Source organism: Falco biarmicus, chromosome 2, assembly GCF_023638135.1.
Source record: "Falco biarmicus isolate bFalBia1 chromosome 2, bFalBia1.pri, whole genome shotgun sequence".
In the NCBI taxonomy this organism is placed as follows: Eukaryota; Metazoa; Chordata; class Aves; order Falconiformes; family Falconidae; genus Falco; species Falco biarmicus.
In genome coordinates this window covers 62,805,372-62,826,313 of record NC_079289.1, presented here as the reverse complement: position 1 = coordinate 62,826,313, position 20,942 = coordinate 62,805,372, and the positions used below count along the sequence as shown (strand labels likewise).

General features: G+C 36.4%; 1 protein-coding gene across 3 annotated transcripts in view; it reads right to left on the bottom strand.

Annotated features, from left to right (window-relative positions):
• MYO16 (myosin XVI) overlaps positions 1-20,942 on the bottom strand; it is a 412,228-nt gene that overhangs the window by 50,597 nt on the left and 340,689 nt on the right. For all 3 annotated transcript variants that reach the window (XM_056328855.1, XM_056328853.1, XM_056328854.1), the window contains 3 exons: positions 17,421-17,520; positions 6,590-6,686; positions 1,371-1,617 (listed from right to left, as the gene is read on the bottom strand). In XM_056328855.1, the coding sequence (XP_056184830.1) occupies positions 1,371-1,617; positions 6,590-6,686; positions 17,421-17,520 (444 nt within the window). The remainder of the gene's footprint in view (positions 1-1,370; positions 1,618-6,589; positions 6,687-17,420; positions 17,521-20,942) is intronic.

Here is a 20,942-nt window from a genome sequence, read left to right as displayed (position 1 = left end):
TCCATTGGCTGCTTGAATAATTCCACCCAGATATCTATATATCTTACTGTTTAAGATTATTTGTTAGTATTTTAATAATATTAATTATGACATTATGTTTAGCTATTTCAATCACAGTTTTTGAGTTTTACTTATTTCAATCTTCTCCTTTTTTTATTATAGCCATACTTATTGAGAAATCATGTTTATCAGCTGCTTCCAACAGATTGATTTTTTTTAAAAAATCTTCTAACATTTAATTCCTCCAAAAACCAAAATATTGAAAACCTTTTAACTTAGAGTGGTAATGTATTAGGTAGAATATGTCTACACCATCATTTTACAGAGAAATCCCCGAGCATTTGGGTTTTTTTAAAATTGCATTTCTGCATGGCAAATCACTAGCAGAGCTGGAATTCATGCACAGGATACAGCCAGCTGCCCATGTAGTAAATGAAATAGCTAAAGATGAAAGCATGGTGCTCAGTGGATAATTTGTTTTCACTGTAATGTTTAATTACAGTCTTTCCTACAAAGGCATTTCCTCCAGTATGTAATCACTGGGATATTTGAAGCTAATTAAGCAGATGCACTGCCATTTTCACTTTAATAAAAGTCACTGACAAAAGCAATGAAAGCAAAGGGAGTTGTTCTGGATGAAAATTAAATTCCTATGGAAAAATAAACATTTATATGTCCAGCAAGTTATAGACACATTCCTGCTATAAAGACACACCTACTACCTGTAAATGCTACCTCTGCTCATTCAGCTGTCTGAGAGAAAAGAGATCAGGGACTCAGTTCCTAGAGAAAGGACCTCCAGCATTTGCTGGATTTGGAAAATAGGTACTCCTGAAAACTCTGATGGAATATAAACAAAAAACATTTGCCAGTTTCTAAATAAGATGGAAGAATTCTCCTCACAATCAATCTACCTAGTTCAATGCATAATTAGGATTTCTTGGTCAGGACCTCGTTGTGTTTCAGTGCCTTCCTAGCTGTTTTTCATTCTCTTGGCAATTTCCTAACATTGGAATTTTGTGAAAAAAATAGGTGATTTTTTTTTTTTGGTTTGGTTTGATGAAAGTTCAGCTATAATCTATTTAATGTAGAATTAAAAAATATTGCTGTAAAAAAAATGCCTCAGAGACTTGAATAAATTCCTATCAAGCTCAGTGTCCCCTGAGTGGATATTAGGGGTGTCCTTAAAGTTCTAGTCTTAATTTCCTGATATACAGGAAAAAATAGAGCCTAACGTTGATTTGGGTTGAATATATAGTTGAGAATTCTCTTGCAATTCCTCACTCATTTCTATGATTTTCTAAGTATGGAAGGAAATCACTAAAATGGAAGAAACACTTTAATTCTTCACAGTAGTTTTCTCATTTTACCTTTTGTGGCCTTCTTCTGGTCTGTTTCTAGCCTCTAGCTTTTCTCTGTGGTAAGCAGTGTTCATCTCATTGCGGAGCCGGTCATTTTCCCGAGCAATGTCAGAAGCATTCTGAATGACCAAGGCATCATATGTTTTCAGTCCTATGTCCTCAGCATTCTGCAAGAAGTTTTTGATTGAGGTGACCTCTTGCTGTTTGATGCTCATCTTCTGTAACAAGCGCTGGCGAGCTAGAAATCCTCTTACAACTACCATAACAGAAGGAGAAAATATGGACCAATGAAAGACAACAAATTAATTGATGAATATCTTAATATTACTGTGTGTTCTGCTGTAAACACAAGCAAATCAAGTTCAGTCAACATCTTATAAAAAGAATGAAAGAAATGTGATGGCATGTAAATAACATACTAAAATGGAACTCTTTCTGTTTTCTACTGCCAATGCTTAAAAGAATTGACAGTAAATTAATTCACACATTTGAGCTATCACAACTCAAAATGTTTCCTTTCATTGAACATTATTTTTTACTACATTACAACTGGAAACTTAGATGTATGCTACAGACTGTGAAAGCACACATTTACACCATAAAGATCAAAAGATCGTTTGTTTCATAATAAAACCCTGAATAAGTTATTGTTGCATCGAATGCAGTAGTAATTAAATGATCAATTCCTTTTGGTCAACTTTAAAAAATGCTTTTAATATTTCAGTGTACCTACAGAAAATCAAAATCAAAAAACAGACAGAAGATTTTTTAGTTTGACTTAAAGACTTTTTGTTGCTCATTTCCTTTCAGCAAAAAGAATTAATTTAATGCAAATTCCTCAACTGTATCTGTCACATCATGTCTGCATTTTCCAGTTTAAAATTTTCATCTGCATTGCGTCAGCTTTATGTATCTATTAGGACTATTTTTCACACTATTTGTCAGCCTTATGTTGGGAGAAGATTTTGGTGTATCTTCTATAACAGCTTTCTGTACTACTTTCCTAAGTATGTATATTCATTACAACAAATTCTACCCAACCTAAAAGCCACCTAGTCCCCTGAATTTTCAGAAATACCCAGCTGAGCAGAAACACAAGGCAGAGGGAGCTGACCTCTGTGGCCACGACAAATTTGGCACCAATTTAATCACTCCAACTGCAACAGGGATATGAATATTCTCTGAGCATATGTTTTGGCTTAGAAGGAAGAAATATACTATCTAAAGCTGCTTTATTTGTGTGTGGGTTTTTAAGTTCCACAAAATCCTGATCCTTTTATGATCTAGAATCACTGCTCTGTATCTCAGAGGGTAGAACCTGTTTTAGAATTATTCGCCTGTTGCCTGAAATATTGTTGATTTTCAGTACATCAACTTACATGTATTAAAAACAGGTCAAACTTCATCATTGCTTATTATGGTTGCTCTCATTCTGGTCAACTGAAAGTTTTTCATAAGTGAAGTCAGCAGTCAATACCCTGTACAAGATGTTTGCTTGAGTTTTGGGGAAAATACTGAAAATGCTAATATTAAAAGACTGTAAAATAACAACAACAACAAAAAATGCTAAAATGCAGTATGCCTTTTTAACAATGGAATTAAGTTTCAGTCTTAGGAACACTGCAGTACAGCATTAAATGACAAAGAGTCAAGCTGAATTAATCTAACAGAAAAATGTAAACAGTGAAGTGAAAGATGCAATTAGTTATCTAATTGTTATTGAATAAAATAAACAGCTAAACCTGAAGGCAATGTGAAGTATTTTCTATCACCTTCTATGTCCGTGTTTAGATATTTAAAATGAGAATTTTTTTTAGAGATGCTCAGTGCCCAGCAGATGAAATATAGGCAAGGCTCATGTTAACATATTAATACTGCTCCTATCCAAAATTCACTGGGTTTGGAAATATTCAAGTTCAGGTACTTTAAGATTATTCATAATGGACAACTTTGAAGGTTTACATTTCTATAATCACAGCCAGCCATGACATTTTCATTCCCTCTAGTTGTATTCTGTAAAATCTGACTTCTTTAAGCTTTGAAGCATTAATGCACTTACGCAATTTAGTTGAAAATGAAATTAATAGTACAGTTATTGACAATTTTAGGAGAGTACTCACACTGGATATACATGTTACTGAGTCTGAATCCATAATGTTGCTATTGCAAAGGTAATGAATACATGCATAGAACATTATCAGAGTTCACTGCTCACAAATATGAAAAATTCAAAAGAGCTTAATAATAAAAAGTTGTTCCTTCACTTCTAGTATTTTCTGTAAAATTATCTGGTGCAGAGCAGATAAGGTATTTCACAAATGGTTAAGCACCAAATCCTGGTTGATTTTGTAAAATAGCCTGTATTTTAAAGTAACATTTTTACAAGCGCATGTGTGTCTATGTATGTACTTTTACCTAAAAAAAAAAAAAAAGAAAAAGTCTGTAACACCACTGAGATTGGTTAGGAAAAGGACAGAAGTCAATCTTTTGGGAGGACTGTCAGCAGGCATGAATGATGGAGAGTACCCTGCTAGGATGGCCCAGTAAAATGATATCCAGCACAGCTACCTATCCAGAGACTGTACAGCTACTCTGAACTATGCAATTTTATCAAAACTGAGATGTTTTGAAGAAATGTTCAGAAAGTTTTGTCAGAACGGTTGGCAGACAGACCGTCTTCTTTTCTTTTGCACACATTTTCATGAACTGAGTAGCTCAGATTTTCATGGACATTTCATCACATTTCCTTCTCATTGAGAACATTTGCAATAATTTGTCTTCAGTAAAACACAGACCAAAAAAAATATTTAATAACCTCAAAAAGGGCTGTAAAATGAAATGTCATCTCCTATACCTTTAGTGCTCAGTTTCATCTACTCCTGTATGGGTAGTAAGATTGTCTTCTGAACTTGCTCCTCATTTATGTACATCTAAAATAATTCTCACTTATGCAAATTAAAATAATTGAGGTTAGCCCTCATAGGGCAGAAAAATATCTACTTTGTTACAGTTAATCTAAGGATAAGGATCAGAATAATCAAAATTCAAGTAGATCATGGATCTGGGTTATGTGAGAAATTTATTAACTATTGTGTATACAATGTATTAAGGTTATTTCCTAATCTACATGAACTCTGATGGAAGAACTTCAGCATGATGGACTCTCCTAGAGATACAAACAATTTTCTTGGTAATTCAATAAGGTCAAAACTTCCCAGATGTAGTTCTCATATCTGTAAAAAAATATGACAGTCCCTAAAAATCACAAATCTGTTTTTAAATAAAAAGTGTTTCTACACATTCTTTCTCTTTAGCTTGACCTCTTTATTTGCCTGTGTAAGTTAACTTTTAGGATAACAGAAAAGGACATATCTGGTGTGTTTTGTTTGGGGTTTTTCCCCCTAAATTTATGGGAATGCTGAAGGGATTGCTGGTAAGACTGAGGTAAAGAGTTGATTAAAATCTGGGGCAAGACCTCTTTTCCCTTTAAGTCCTCATATGGATATATATGATATTACATTTTAAGCCTGATACAGAAATTATTGACTAGTTTAGCTATTTGTCAATATGCTATCAAGAGAGATTTAACTTCCAAAGTCACCTGGAGGCAAAGAGTGAGGGGAGAAAAATGTGGATATGCAGCAGGACAATACCATTACTCGCTAAGCATCACTATCCCACTGTGAAAGTCTATGGATGCCATTTTTAGGATTACATAAGAACAATGGACAAGTACCCACCCTATTCCCAACCTGCCAGAGCTCTTTGGCATGCTAATTGTGCAGGTTTGCAATTGTACCTGTTTGCAAAGGGCAGCTTATTTTATGAGCTAGCTTTGTGAAATGGCTGTCTAGCTACTCCTTACTCATGCAAGTTCCTAATTTTTCTCAGGTTTCCAAGACTGTAAAGAAACATGCAGATGAGCCATAGCTCTGAAAAAAGCGTTGAACACATAGTTTTGGTGAAAATGACTTTTCAAGTTAGCCTAATTAAGGAGGGCTAGAAGAAAACCAAAGAAATATTCTTGTAAGGAGCCAAGAAGACTTATCATCTTAATTCTTCAGGCAGGGTTTGGAAGATGTCTTCTCTTCCTCTGCAAATTATGGACATTCCTGAAGACATTTTACATTTCAGTGTAGGGTTATGTTAAAGCACTCTGTTTGCAAATTGGACTCTGAAAGGTAAATATTTCCTTTCTTTGATAAGCCAGCATGAAAAGTGAAAGTGGATAAATCACTGTTGCTCTTCTGAACCTGTGAGAGCCACAGGGTGATTTGCACAAGACATCAGGCCCAAGTCATACGCTCAGCTGAAAACTGTCACTCTCCACACCCGTTCCTGAATTGCTGCTCTTTTGATTTCACTTGCTTCAAGTTCTCTCCCGGTTTCCTCTTTTTCACTATATGCTCACAGTGAAAAACAGGTAGTAAAAATGGAAGGGCTTTATATAATCTTAAATCTGCAATATTATGTATCTGACTAAAAAAACAACCCAAGATAAGTCTTTGTCTTTTTAATTTCCTTTAAAAAGGTGGTAATGGGAATTGTTGCAGACATCAGCCAATTAGATAAATGATGTATTGTGTGAAGGAAGCTTCTTCAAACAAAGCATTATTCACATTTGCAGCAGTTATTTGAGATTTTGATAGGAAACGGAACAGAAGTAACAGGGAATTAGGAGGCCTCCTTTTTAAAATGTGCCAAAAAATGTCAGTGTGACCTTAGTAAAAATGCAGGCATAAAAGGGGGAGAAAAATGCCTAAACATAAAAAGTAGCAGTCAAATATGAAAGCTGTGAGAAAAGGGGGAAAGTAAAGACAACTAAACATATTAAGTTATGGCTTTGTATTTGCTGTCGATAAATTTGAACACGTTGCAATTTTGTATAATTGTTATGCTATTTGATTTGCAACACGAAGATAAAGGGGATATTAGTGCCTTGAAAAATCACTGAACACACTTTGAAAAGGAAATATTCAGGATCTCCTAAGTTTTAATTACAGTCAACAGTTTGTCATAAAATTCTGTTTTGACAGACAGAAAGTGCAAGCATCGCCAATGTTAATATCATTTTAAAAAATCTGTTTAAGCAGTTACCTGGAAATATGTCTGTAGGGAAATGTATAATATACAGCAACTATTCAAGGAGGAGAAAAATTTTTTGTTATGCAGTATTCTGCTCAGTGTACAAAGTGACAGCTCAGGAATACTTGTTCTGCAATTGTTACCTTTTTGGCAGGTTATAATTTTCTTCTGAAGCTGAAGGCACAAGTCATTGAGATGGTCAGCTTGCCAGTACTTAAGAAACACTTTTCGGACTCCTATCTAGAATACAAACAGCAGGGAAATATTCACCATCAATAAAAAAGGCCAAAACGATGACAGGTAAATAATGATAGTATGCATGCAATCCAGCTAAGGGTTGAGATAAGATCTGCAATTTAAGAACAGTGCAATGCCAATACTTGTACAGAGAGGTAGTATCACCTGGTTGAATAAAAAATGTATTTGGAAAGGATAAGCAAGCTGCCAGACACATAGTCCCCCTTCAGTCCCAAAAGCATCCAGAAGAAATACTACAATCTTCAAGTTAAATACAGGTTAGGGGAAAAAAAAAGCATTCTGAATGTGATTACATTAATATGAAAGACAATGTAATAGAAAATACGCTTTGACTTTTATAAAACAGGGGGATGTGGGCAACGAGAAAGGTGACAAGCCATAAACCCACGTGGAGCAGAACATGGTCACAGATAGCTGCCATCTGTGGAAGAGGAATAATTTAGCCCAAGTTAGAGAATAGGAGAAACTACCATCAGTGAGAAGGATTCCTAATATCCAATAAAATTATTAATCATAGTTCCCGGCCTTGCTTGCTAAAGCTGTGCTGCAGGTCTCATTTTAGAATCAAGACTAGAAGTCAGAGACAGAGGGAGTAATGTATGAAAAATAATCTCCTAAGTATTGATTGAATGTATGAACTTATTCTTGTACTGATTAGTTGCTTAGTTTAACTCATGTACTTCTTGAGGGTCTTAGATGCTCTTCCCCCTTCCCAGGAAAATTTGGCTAGTTAAACCAAAAGAAATCGCGTTCCATTTGATACCTTCTGAACATGGTGAACCAATCCTTAAAAATTATTTTCTGTACAATTTTCAAAAGCATTCCTTTCAAATAGCCGTTAAAAAATCCAACCCACACACAACCTAGCTACTCTAAAAAGAGAAAACTGGACAAATAATAACTTTTCTTAGACCATATTCTTCTCAGGAATTCTGTAGAAGAAACCTCCCTTAATTTCCTGGAAATAAAAGGACCGGTATCAGAGAACTGTGCTATCCAGTGAAGATTATAGCTTGTGCCTAGCTATTAATTTTGTATGGCTGATAGGCATACTGATTAATTAATATAAGGCTGGCTGAAATGGCAGAAATTCATTCCAACTCTTGTTTGTCTGCAGCTCACAAGCTCATTCTTTTATCCTACCACCCTTCTCCACTGTTGGTTTGTCGGGTTTTTTTATTATAGATCTGGGAGACAGGTATCAGCAGGCATATTTGCACACCTTTGCGATGAATTGTTTTTAATCCAAATACTACTGTCAGATGTACATCACTAGTAGTGATGAACTGCAGAAAGCCAGGACATGTATATATCATGTCTAAACTCCACCAACAAAATTCAGAAATTACTGGGGCACATTTTTGTCCCTTGGCATCCCTTCTCTCTACCCTACAGAGTAGAATCAAATGTTTTAAAAGTCTCAGATTCTGAAGTTTGAGCTGACAGACAATGATGGTGCAACTGTTAGTCTTTTATTTAAAATCACTTGCACAGAAATGGAAAAAATAGAATGCTTTCTGATTATTTTTTTCCCCGTTAGTATCTCTTTTCCCAATAAAATGGGCCTTTTGTGTTATTGCGAAGTGTGTGAAGGCAAGGTGATAAAAAACACATTTTACTTGTCTTGCCATTGTAGAAACTCATAAATAGGGAATCGGCTTTCTTTGCATGGTGGAAAATGCCTGGAACAGCTATTTCAGAAAACTGTGCAGTTACATAAATATACTAGGATAACAGCTACTCCAGAGTAGCTCCTCGATTCAGACCATCTATTCTGGAATAAACCTTCTTCTTACAGATCAATTATTATTCCAGAATGATACTACCTTTTCCTAGATCCTGTTTCCACAACGGTAGCTACCTTGGAAAAATGATGTCTTCATATTTACTTAATAGATTATCTTGAGTGATTCCTTCCAGTTTTTAACTTCATGTTCACCTGAGGCAATCTGACTGAGCTCTCGTTGTGCTATCATACTCTGCTCTTAGGGACATACTCTCATCCTCGTTTTCTCGACCAGTGACTTCCAACAAAAGTTTTCACTTTTCTTCCTGTGCTTTCCAAACTTTCTCTTTGCCTGGCTATCTTAGCACTCTGACTTCCTTCTTCATCCATCATCTGTTCTGGAATCTTCTTCTTTCCCAGGGCTTGCTAAATTTCCTCAGGAATCTTTCCTTTTGTCCCCACTTCTTTTCCTCATTTCATTAAAAGGTTCTAATAAAAAGAGGTCAACCCCTTTCTTCTTCAGTTTAAATTTGCTTCTCTTTTAGACATCTAATCCTGTATCATGAACAAGCAAACTTTTTACTGTTCTCCCAGCAAACCATGTCAATTTTCTCCTCTCTTCTCAAAAAGTATTTTATTTTCATTCATTCATTCAACTTTCTTCCAGGACACTAGGACTCCACCTTGAGTCCCTCCTACCACATCTACTCTGTCACTAAACCCTGCAAATTCTGTAATAACTGCTCATCAAACAACTATTTTTTCCATCCATCTTGTTGAAACACCTATTGAACTTTCCGTATTAACAGCTTTGGCTACTAAACTCTCTATCTTCTTGCTCACATCACCTTAAATCCAGAATTCTTCTATAAGAATAACTGAATTATTATTCATATGGTTAACTTTAATTAAATTATCATGTAGTTATTATAATTACCATTTATACCTGAGTAGCTCTCAGACAACCAAAGCCTGGATACAAATACTTACTAAAATCATATTCTTTTACTCTGATTACATTTCTCTTTAGACTCCAATTTGCCTTTCCAAAAACCCTCTAAATCACATTGGAGCCTTTTTTCCCCTCTCTGTCTCAGGCCTATGCCAAATCATCTACTTTTTCTTCATTCCTGCCTCTTTTCCTCCATTCCTCAAAATCCTTGTTTCTCCCTTTACCTCCTCATTAGAAGTCTCTAAAACATTCCGCTCTACTAGGGCAATACTATGGTACTCTGACAGAAAAGGGGATGAAAAGTTACACTCTGAAACCTTAAAAAAGCCCTGATTACTAGCAATGCCCATGGCAAAACTAACAACCCCATTCTCAATTAGTCTCAAAATCAACACACTGCTCACATCTAGGCTATATTTCAAATGCGTAACTTAACTAATCATTCAGCTGCAATTCATTTTGCGGTGTGCAGTCACAAAATCAGTGTCCAGACAATTGCTCAAGCTTATGGTCAGTTTAGCTACAAGTTTCTGGCATTGCAGAGTCACAGAGCTAGCTAGGGAACATGTTAAGCATTAGCATTACTTTCGCCTGTCCTACATCCTAGGAACAATATAAATGGAGTTGTTATGGCATCACTTATGCTATGTACTTCATTAGTAGAAGCCTGCTATCATTTTTAAGTGAATGAAGAAATACAAAATGTCAATACAAATACATTTTTACATTTGAATAAAAGCTATTTATAGTTTTTACATCATATGCCAGGTCTACTGAGAGCACAGCTCTAGACAGAAGCATGTATAGAAGAAACTGCTATAAGACATTGGATTACATTAGTATGGCTGGATATCTGTGTTGCTGTCTCGGAGCTAAATCTGACACCCTCTGAAGCTGACCAAGAACAAGCTAGTCTCACTGCCCTCTGTACAGTTCTGGTGTTCAGTGAAAGCAATAATGTTGAAAAATGATGGAATTCCATATGTCAGATATCAAAACAGTTTTTGAGGCTGCCACCTGTCTTCATTCTGCTTTTTTCTCTAATCACAAAATATTTCCTGCTTTCTTAGGGGAAAAAAAGGTTAAAATGTTCTTCCAGTAAAGCACTCACTTTTCAGTACTTTCTGGACTACAAAGTGCTCTCATCCGAGTCTGAAATTTTAATGTCATTCAGACTCCTGTAAAAGTAAACCATCTGTGAATTACAGTCATAGTTATTTTAATTAGAAAAGCATTAGGGTTTAAAATGTTATTTTTCAAAATGACACATTTTTAAAAGATTAAGTAAAATTGTCATTGATGACTACCAAAGCTTCCATTACTGCTACAGGCCTCCCTTTTTTTTCCTGGAAGGAAGAAGAAAGGATGGGAGGGAGCTGTTCTTTCTCTCTTTCTTCTTCTCTTTTTTTCTTTTTTCTTTTTTTAATTTTACAGAAAAGGTGTAGGATGTAGAAGTACAGACATTCAAAACTATGGAATGGATGCTGAGATGGTGAGTAGGTGGCATGGAGGCAGTATTAGCTCATACTTAATAGGTGTCAAGGGAATCTGTAAAGCTGTTCTTTAGTTTAAAAAAGGCAATTTGTGGGAGTGCTGTGTGTTTCTGGCAGTACTTTCAAAATAGCTACCTACAAAAGACAGAGAACTATAATCTAATGATATTTTACACAATGACACACATTTTCACAGTGCATTAATGAAATGTAGAAGAAAGCCTTAAAACTATTGTAAAATGTGTCTTTTTGCAGTGTACATGTCTGCAAAAATATAACGACAAACACACTTACAGGGTACTGATCTTTCACAAGGGCTGAAACGTTATTTTAAAAAGCTTACTTTCTCTTTGTTACCTTTTCTGCACACATTTTAAGTCTTCCTTCATCTCTGGCACACTAGTGACCTTGCACTATGGTACATACTGAATAAACCTACAGTTTAGCATAGAGTATATATGGCCTTAATATAAAGTATGTGAGTAGTCCAGTATTCACGCAAGTGACATTGAGCATTTATGTAAGCCCTTGTCAGGAGTTGGACATTAGAGACAAAATCTGTCATTCAGATCTCTGGGAAAGGGCAGAAAAATGGATGTTCCTTTTCCAAAAAACTGTACAAACCTCATAGCTCTTTGCACTTGTTAGGTGACAGAAAGGACTGTTTTACAGGAAAAGAAGTGATCAGGAAATATAAGATGCATGTAAAAAATACTCCATGGAGGAAACCCTACCCCATGGGATCTCTGTACTTACTGGACATATCATTCTAGTCTTTCAAAATTCTAGAAATAGACATAGCACCAAAAGAGACAATATGAAAGTGTCTCCATGAACTATAGGCAATAAAATGTTGCATAAAATATAGGCAACAGGGACAACAACGGCAAAGAAGGTTAATCCTGAGGTAGGAGACTGGAAAACTAAACCCAGACAAATAAGTGATGTACACTGGTACCAAATATGAAACAAAGTCACTAGAAAAGAGAAAAAGAGAAGAAAACAATAGAAAAGTGTCAAGAGAGATACAAGGAGGTGAAGAGAGAGAGACAAATAGAGATGGAATCCAGATTTGAGAGATCTGGATGTAAAAGATATCAGAGAGGAAAAAAAAGAGTTTGCAATACTAGTAATCATAAGCAAACCCTGAAAAAAGTGGACAGAGAGAGGGAGGTATATATTATAGAGGGAAAAAAAGAAATAGGAACCAAAAATAGAGGTCTGTGTTGAAAGACAGAGAGCTTGTGAGCATTCTGAGGTCAAAGTGAATGACCCATACTATTCTCTGGCCAAGGGATAAGGTGGATTTGTATTGTGTGGCACAAAATAGCTGTTGAGAAAGCTTGGAGTTGGTGGCTGGCACAGGCCAGCCTTTTGGTAGCACTGGTGAGGTCCAAACTCACTCTGTGGTGATTTCTGCTACTAACAAATTATTTTCAAAATATAATGGGATGATATAATGGGACAATGCAATTTTGCTGACATAATTCGAAGTATGAGGGAAACATAGACACTGGTGTTTTAATCATTTACCATTAGTCTAGAAACTCCTTCTGTTTTTGTTTTTTTTTTAAATGTGATTTTCATAATTTACTTAATTTTAAACTGCCCAAAATTGCATTCAAGGTTTTCCTACTTGAGGAGAAAAAAAAAAAAAAGCATTCATATTTCAATATAGCATTACCACATTAATTTTAAGCCAAAATAATCACTTCTGTTTTAAAAAAAACCTTAAAAGTCTCTCTGAACTAAGCACAAAATTTACATATGTATGATTTCATATACTTACGCTCATTTCTCTGACCTAATCATATGCCACTTATGTTCTATACTCTTCTATTTATTCATAAATGTGCTTTTCCCAAAAAGGACTCTGGTAAGCTAATGTTGTGTATAAATATATTTAAATAAATAAAAAAAAATACTTAAATACAGCTGTATCAATGCCTATAAATGACACACCTGTAGATCCGTAAGGAAATATGTGGGGTTTTTTGTCACTGGTAAGAACTGTGGATCAGACTTCATTTTCCTTCTTCAGTTCTAGAAATGCCAGCAGAATCTAAAATCTCTAGATGGACTTCTGGGAGTTCTCTTTATTGAGGACTTGTGCTCTGCTTTAGCATTCTTTTTGAGTGGAAGTTTAAAAATACAGCTCCACACTAGCAAGGATCATTTCTCCAGAAACACTGCAGGTTCCTGAAAAAACTTTAGCAGTGTATGTAGTTGTGAAAAAGAGAACCAGCACTATCAAATTATCTGCCTCGTGCGATTACCTGATGCTGACTTGGAGCTCCATAAAAACATCCTGACTGACTTTCCTGTACTGCTTATGCCTCACCTGATGAGTCTTTGGATCATCCCATTCAAACTTAAAGACATGTCTTACTCTTTCCGAAATGAGTGACCTTTTGTGTTCAGAATTCAAGGCTACTGATAAGAAGGAATCGTTGCGGATTAGAAGAAGCAGGCTAAAAATTGAAAAGGCAAAGTAAGACAAAACTTTTATTAGACATTTTTAAAGACTGCTATCTTTTAACCAGACAAGTGTTTCTAGCAGTCAAAGGCTGATAGATTCACTTTTAGTGGTCTGGCCTTTGCAGTGCTTGTATTTAATAGCTGCACTGTATAGCAAAAGCAAATTAAATTGATTTTTTTGTTGTACTTCTGGTATAATACCAATTGTTTGCATTTCAGCAAGCTCCATCTGAAGTAACTGACAAGTGTTAATTGCAGACCACTGACCTTAGTTAAATAAAATGTAGAGCTCCAAGTTTTGATGAGAAAACTCAGTAAGCTATGAGCTAACTCTACTGAATTTATATTTGCATGCTTAACAGTGTGAGGAATAATAATCCAAACAAATGAAAGTTTCCTTATGTCAGTAAAAAGAGCCATGAACTATCTGTGTCCTGTACTTCTCCCAAAGCATGATAATGTTTGCAAGCTAGTCATACTATTGGGATTGTAGGCTTTGCTTAGCTAATACATCACTGCATGACAATAAACGAACACAGCACTGAAAATGTGGGTTTCCTAATGTAAAGGCCTTTTGATGTTCTGGAGGGCAGGAGATTCTTCCGCTTTACATGGAGCAGCCAGTACTTCCATTCAATTTAACTCTAAAGTTACAACCTATCATCTTTCTCCTTCTAACATTAATAGCAAAACTCTCACTGACTTCTCCAGGGGTTAAACAAGTCTATTACTTTCACTCTGTCTGGAGTAAAAATGGTTTGTTTTGATATAGAAATCTGATTTTCTCTTACATCGGGTGCTTAAAAATCGTAGCAAGTAGCTAAGCTTGTCATGATCAAGTATATACTAAAGCAGAAAGAACACCTTATCTAGGCTGCACACAGAGTCAGGATGCATAAATTGCCTTTCATTAGTAGCTCTGCACTTTTATAATTCTAGTAGTTAAGCTATGTGCATGACTGAAACTGCATGGTATGCCAGCTTCATGAAACAGCTATTTTATTGTCCTAGTTTAGTTATCTCCAGCTCAGCTTACCCAAGGAACAACAACATTTCATAAACCTATCAACGCTTCCCTAATGAATACTTTGCTTTAACACAGAAGTTGCTGAATCAAGCATCAGACTTTGGCTAGCTGATAATGTTTACTCTTATGCTTACTAAACAGTAGAAAATAAACCAAAATTGGATTCTGGATTGGGTCTTCTGCACTTGTCCTCCATTTTTAAATAGACTGTAGTATTTACAAGAGGAGAAAAAACTTTTTCAGTGATAGGCTCTGGGGTTTGATGTTTTGTTGGTTAATAAAACACTCTCCAAACACAACTTACATGAGAAGGAAAAGATTAATTGTCAAGTGGGAAATAAATACAATGAAACCATTTTTCTACTCCTTTTGGGGATCTCACTTCAGAACACAGATTTACTTTCCCCTCCTCCAAGTTGGTATCACCTTTCACAAAATGGGATGGTGAGGTACATTATCAGAAGGAAGTTAAATAAAGTATCATCCCGATTCACTCAGCTATAAAGTCCAGGTCTTCCTTCCCCCCCCCCTCTGCTGGGGAGTTTATTGGCAACCTCATCCTCTGGTGATGACACATAAACAAGAGGTTGATTTCAGATGTGTGTTGCTTCCTCCCAGACTTCGTCATCTTTGATGAGGATATTTCAGTTATCTATTTTTTCGGTCAATTTATCTACCTGACTCTGCAACAGCTTTTCTGGGAAGTAGAGGTAACAGTGTTGGGGAAGACATTTTTTGACTTATTCATGAACTCCTGCATCAAACAGATTTTCAGTTCCAGCAGTGACTCATTTGAAGTAGTTACTGCTGGCAACAGTGGCTGAATAAACTGGTTATATGTGTAACCCCCTACTTCTTGGATGATTTTTAGTGATGCACTACAGATGACTCCTTTCCTCTGGTTTTGCCAGCTGACATCATCCTGGGTTCCTAATTCCTTTTTTCCTTCCCTTTGTTCCCCCTCTTTCTCCCTTTTAAATTTTTTTCTTCTTTTTTCAGGGTCCCTTACTGTAAAAGGATAGAGGAGAGCACCCATGACAACTGCAGATTGTATAAGCTTCCTCATTTAGATTGTTATTTAAAGTTCAACTTTCATGATTAGTCAAATGAATCAAAAAGATAATTGAGAAAGAGAGATTATGTGACACAGATATTAGTCACTACTGCTGATAGTTGGGTATATGGTTCTGTATCACCTATACAAAACTTGGTGTCAAGCTTGTATTCACTGGGCATTCATCATCAAGAAATTGGACTTAAAGTGAATTTTCTTCTAGGTTTTTCTTCTGTGATTAGCATTTTTCCATCTGTTTGTCATAGCTCTCTGTTGCTTGAAAAAGGTGTAAGGAGAAGGTCACTCATTTTTTCAGACCTTGCAGCTTAGTTGGTTGCCATGTGCTTCTTAGTCACTTAGTATAACTCTCACTCCCAAACTCTCCTATTCCATTAACTTATCAGCATCACTTAAGACTTTTGTTTCTTTCTGGTTTTAAGGAAAATGCATTCTGCGCTGCTGTAGTTTTGAAGACCTGACTTCTGGTGTTAATGAGATTCTGGAGTCAGAAGCTCTAAAACCTGTTTGAGATCACAAGCTTCAGTCCTTTGCATGATGGAGGGATTCTGTTTTGCAATTTCCTTTTTAGATTTTTGTCTTTCCAGGTTTCAGGCTTGTTCTCAAACGCTAGTCACTACAGAGTCACTAGTCTTGAGTTGTAGGCTTTCACTGATGGCCATTTTTTTTTGTGCTGTAGTGTTGTTACTGGCTCCTGGGGAAATAAACTCTACAGGCATCCTGCTCTGTGTTTCGTGACTGGAGCACAGTACACAATAACTGTAACACAGCTTTTGCCCAGTGTCAAGTTTGTAGCCCCACACAAGTTCTGAAGGTTAGTGGTACTTGTGGCTACAGGTGCTTGTAAGTGAAGGTACAGCTTCTAGATATTATGGGATATTTTTTATAGGGAAACTTGTGGCAAGGATGCAGAATATGCCCCGGAGCTGACTTAAGAAACCTGACTACAGAAAGCAAGTCTATTGTAATATTATCTTTTCCAGGGTTCATCCTTTTGGTTTTTGCTATTAAGAGGGGCTATACAGGCCCACTACTTACTTTAGTGACTAAAAGGAGACTCAAACCGTATTTTCACCGAAGAAAAATCTTCTTCTATGTCCAAGTGCAAGTGATCATGCATGTGTGCTCCTAACCTAGTGGGAGGGCCTACTTTTTTTCCTCTTATACGTAAGGAAAATGGGCCACTGTCAAACACTCATAGCAGAAAGTCCAAAACAGTTCTTATCCTTCAAAGAGCTGCAGGAACTTTTTCTGGGCATCTTAATGCTTACAGGTCAGACATGAATTAGAAGACCTATGTTCACCCCATACTTTAAACAAATATTCCCAAAGAAGCCTATAGGAGGACCCTAACCACTGCCCAGTCCCTAAACTTCATAGCTGTCCCTGAAACTGGTCTGGATGCTCTCTTGTGGAACAGAATTCACCTCATGCTGGTGAGAATTAATTAGTATATAAATAGGGTAAGGAGATGGGATAGGAAGTTGAGAACTTCCTGTTCAGTGTTTGGCTTTGGTCTACCTCTGAATCACCATGCTGACACCTATAAAGGCATTGTCTAGCTGAGAAGTCCTAAGTAGTTGGTTTGGGTCCCCCTATTATGACAGTATAGCATTTAGGATAGGATTTCATGTAAAGAAAATGTGCAGGGCTTTTTGCAATTCAGAAACCATTGAACCACTAAAATGTGTACACCAGATACCTTTAAAAACCTGGATGCAAATTTGCAGTATACATGCTTAATTGAAATCTTTTCCTTCCCACAAGAATACACTAATTTTTTGACACAATGATCACAGCTACTCATATGCTAGAAAACTCAGAAAATCAATTTGATTCTATCCCAAAGCATTTATTAAATGTCAAAAGAATATACTACTGCAAAGGATCTGGTGGCTTGCCACAATGGAAATGACTCAGCCAGCTTGTTTAAAGAATGATATTTTAATTGCTTTGTAGATCACAAACCTGCCAGCCTTGTAATTTACACTGCTGAAGAACAAGACGACATCTCTCCTTGGCAGACAACTTCTTCTCTCCTGCTGCTGTATCAGCCAGATCTTTATACCTAGAAAAATCAGCACAAGTAGAGTTACTCTCATGTTGGTCTGGCTCACATCTTTGCAGAAACTGTCAGTTTTCCTTTGCCTCTCAAACCTTTAATATCCAAACTTGAAGCTTAGGATTCTGCTAAGGGTGAAGAAAACAAGAAGGCAAATCACTTTAAATCTTGTACATTATTAGGCATGACCTTGGTTAATAAGGGTGTGGGAAAAGTGATGTCTAAACCAAAGATTTGCTTCCTGCCTGTTCTTTGGATGCCTCACTGAAAATCAATGCAGAAGGAATGCAAAGCCTCACCAAACTGATTTCATCAGTACTGAATTGGGTCACTGAAAGGAGGAAAATATTTTTTCAGTATGTGTCATATGACATATACCTATTAAAGAGTAATTTTTAAGAGTGACATTGATAAGAATTTGTTCCATCAGCCCGAAATATTTTTTTCTTCACTTTGAACAAAAAGTCTTACAGCAAAGAGACTTTAAGGAACTTGATCAGTTTATACTATTGGAAAGAAGATCAAGAGGAAATTTGATTACAGCATCCAGTACCTTCAAAGACAGAAAATGCTAGATATTAAGGGGTCTTTGATGTACCAGATAAAAGAACTAATGTAGGAAACTTAAATCATACGAAGTCAAATAAAGTATAAAATTCAAATTTTAACTGTGGACTTATTACAACATATTACTAAAGAAACTGATTAATTTTGTACATCTTGATGCTTCATATTATTAATATACTTTCTTGAAGATATTCCTCAGCCTAGGTATGACTGCATGTATAGAGCTGGAATGCTTTTTCATTATTAAAAAGCCAGTTTTTGAAAAGGAAAGATTTTGAAAATGTGTAACTTTTGATTAAACTCCCAATAAAACAGTGGTAAGTTTTGAAGTCTGTGTGCTAACTACATTTCCTGACATTTTGTTTATTTGGTTCCTTAACAGCTGAATTCACCTATAGCTCTGGTGCAACCCAAAACCGTGCTGTCCTGGGACCACTCACATAGACCGCGAAGGCAAAGCTGCAGGGCTGGAATGACTCCAAGGACATCAGTGATCCCAGGAGCTGCGGCGACTCTGGAGCTACAGCTGCAGACAAACTGTCCTAAGGCAAAATTTCACCTACAGTTCTAGTGCTCTGGAGCTGCACAGACCCTTGGGTATTTCCTCACCTTCCGCATTGTGGAAATATTCTCTGGTCTGGTAGCAGTCCTGTTGAGGACTCCATGGCTAAGTCTACAGTAGTAAATGAAATGTGAGAGGGATTATTTCTCTGGCATAGAAACCATCTGGCAAAAAACCTAGCCTGTCTATTAAGTACTCTGCTATGTTCTATTAAACTTTCATCACCTTCCAACAAAGTGTAGCCATACTTCAGCTGTTTTCTGGGACTGGAGAGGCTAGCCCGTCTTAATTCACAAATTGTGCCCAGGAACTGTATGGACCAATGCTGGTTGGAAGGGGCCAAACCTACACCAGAGACCCTTTTAGTTAGTCTAACGCTCCAGATGAGCAGTACAAAGCTCTGGATCCTACTTTCCCAATAGCTCAACTAGCTGTACAGTCACAAAGACATTTGTTTCATGGACTGCTATTAAGGCTGGGGTCACTTCATTTCCAGCTGTATTTTCTTAGAAATCATGGAGAATCAGAGATGTTAAAGAGACAACCGCTGGAAAGCTTAGCAACTGCTGACAGAAGCAAAGACAATTCAGCATTGACTCACAAGGCATGAAGAAGTAACTGTGACAGTGGTCACCCTGAAACTCACAGCAGAAACCCAAATAAATGTACCTCATTCCTGAAACAGAGTCAACTTAAAATCTAAAAGGTTGATATTCTATGTTTGGATCTAAATATTTACTTTAGATCCATGCAAATCACATGCAAATCAAAACAAGGATAACCAAACCAAGGATAATATAATCTGTATTATACATGAAGCCAGATGAAAATGATCCACTTTTCTCCCCAGCTTTAAAAGTCTCTGAAATTTCATTGCATTATCCTGGAAGTCTAATCGGAATTCACAATTCCCTTCTATAGATTAAAACAAGCTCTTTCTTAGAAAAAGAGGACAGGTTAATGGTTGTGATAGCAAAGAAAGAGCTAACTATGGAAATTTAATTCTGCCACAAACTTCCCCTGTGAACATAGCAAGTCGTTTGGAAGATGATCTACTTTCCCTTAAGTTAGACACTGAAAAGCTACACTCCTCGCCTGAGTAAGTAATCTTGTTCTCAAGGCAGTCTGTGAAGATAGGTACTTTCATAGGGTGACTTGTTCTAGGCATTCTAGATATCTCGGTTAAAATGAGAAAAGATTGCCCTCTGGAGGTGCCTTTCTCTACTGACCATAGACGACTCGGCAGAGAAGTCCAGGCTGGGTGCTTGCATTCTGGATGGCTGAGAGTAATCTCACCTTCAGGTCTACTTGTCTGACTTACTCATCTGCAGGGTACTAACAGAAGGACTAACAGAACTTTCTTATTTTTACTATCTATCTTGTTCAAGCACACTGCCTATGTAAGCACCTAGGATAAAAAAGCACCTTTAGACACGGTGTCATCATCTGCTATCTCAGATCAATAATTTTTATCTTGTATAAGGCTGCTTAAACAAAAACAACACAAAATTTGTAGGTTTTTTGCAGCCAGAATGGTTCCCTGATTTAATTCTCAGCCTAGTTGTGCAAATACCAGTGTTAACCTCAGGGAAATAAAGGGAATGGGTAAGTGGGAATGAGCAGACCACACCTGTTGGTAGCAGCCCAGATTTTTCCTGAACAAAAGTGGTGGTCTAATCATAAGTTAATTTATTTTTTTTACTTAATTCTAAATGAATTAAAATATTTAAACTTTCATAATTATTTCTTTTTCCTTTTGGGGAGATAGCCAAACACTATAGCTTTGGCTTAGGGATTTGTATTTTAAACTTGCTATTACCCTTAGTAAAAAATTATGTTAAAAAGAAAGCAAAACAAAATTGAAAATGAATGAAGATATAAAGAAGGAATAAAAAGTTACAAATGAGACATTATTATTAAAATGCAAATTGACATATCTTTAGTGTATCAGATACTTTCTATTGTGAACTGAACTTGTGTTACCATGTAGACACAATAATTTAGTGTTCTTTTAAATGTCATGAGTTTTATAAATTTCTTGAGACCCTTTCATGGTCTCAAGAATAGCAAAAGAACCTGTTATTTTTCAAATTTACTATATCACAGAAAACAGTAATTAAAAATACTGAATTTATGATGCAGGCTTGTAGAGATAAACTTGAGTTAATTGCAAACAACAGGGCTTGATTCTGGAGAAATGTAATCTGGAGAGTCTGAAACCTTCCCTTACCAGAGAATTCTTCCCCTGCCACTGCAGCCTTAGTTCACTCTGAAGTGAATGAACAAACCCGGTTAAATA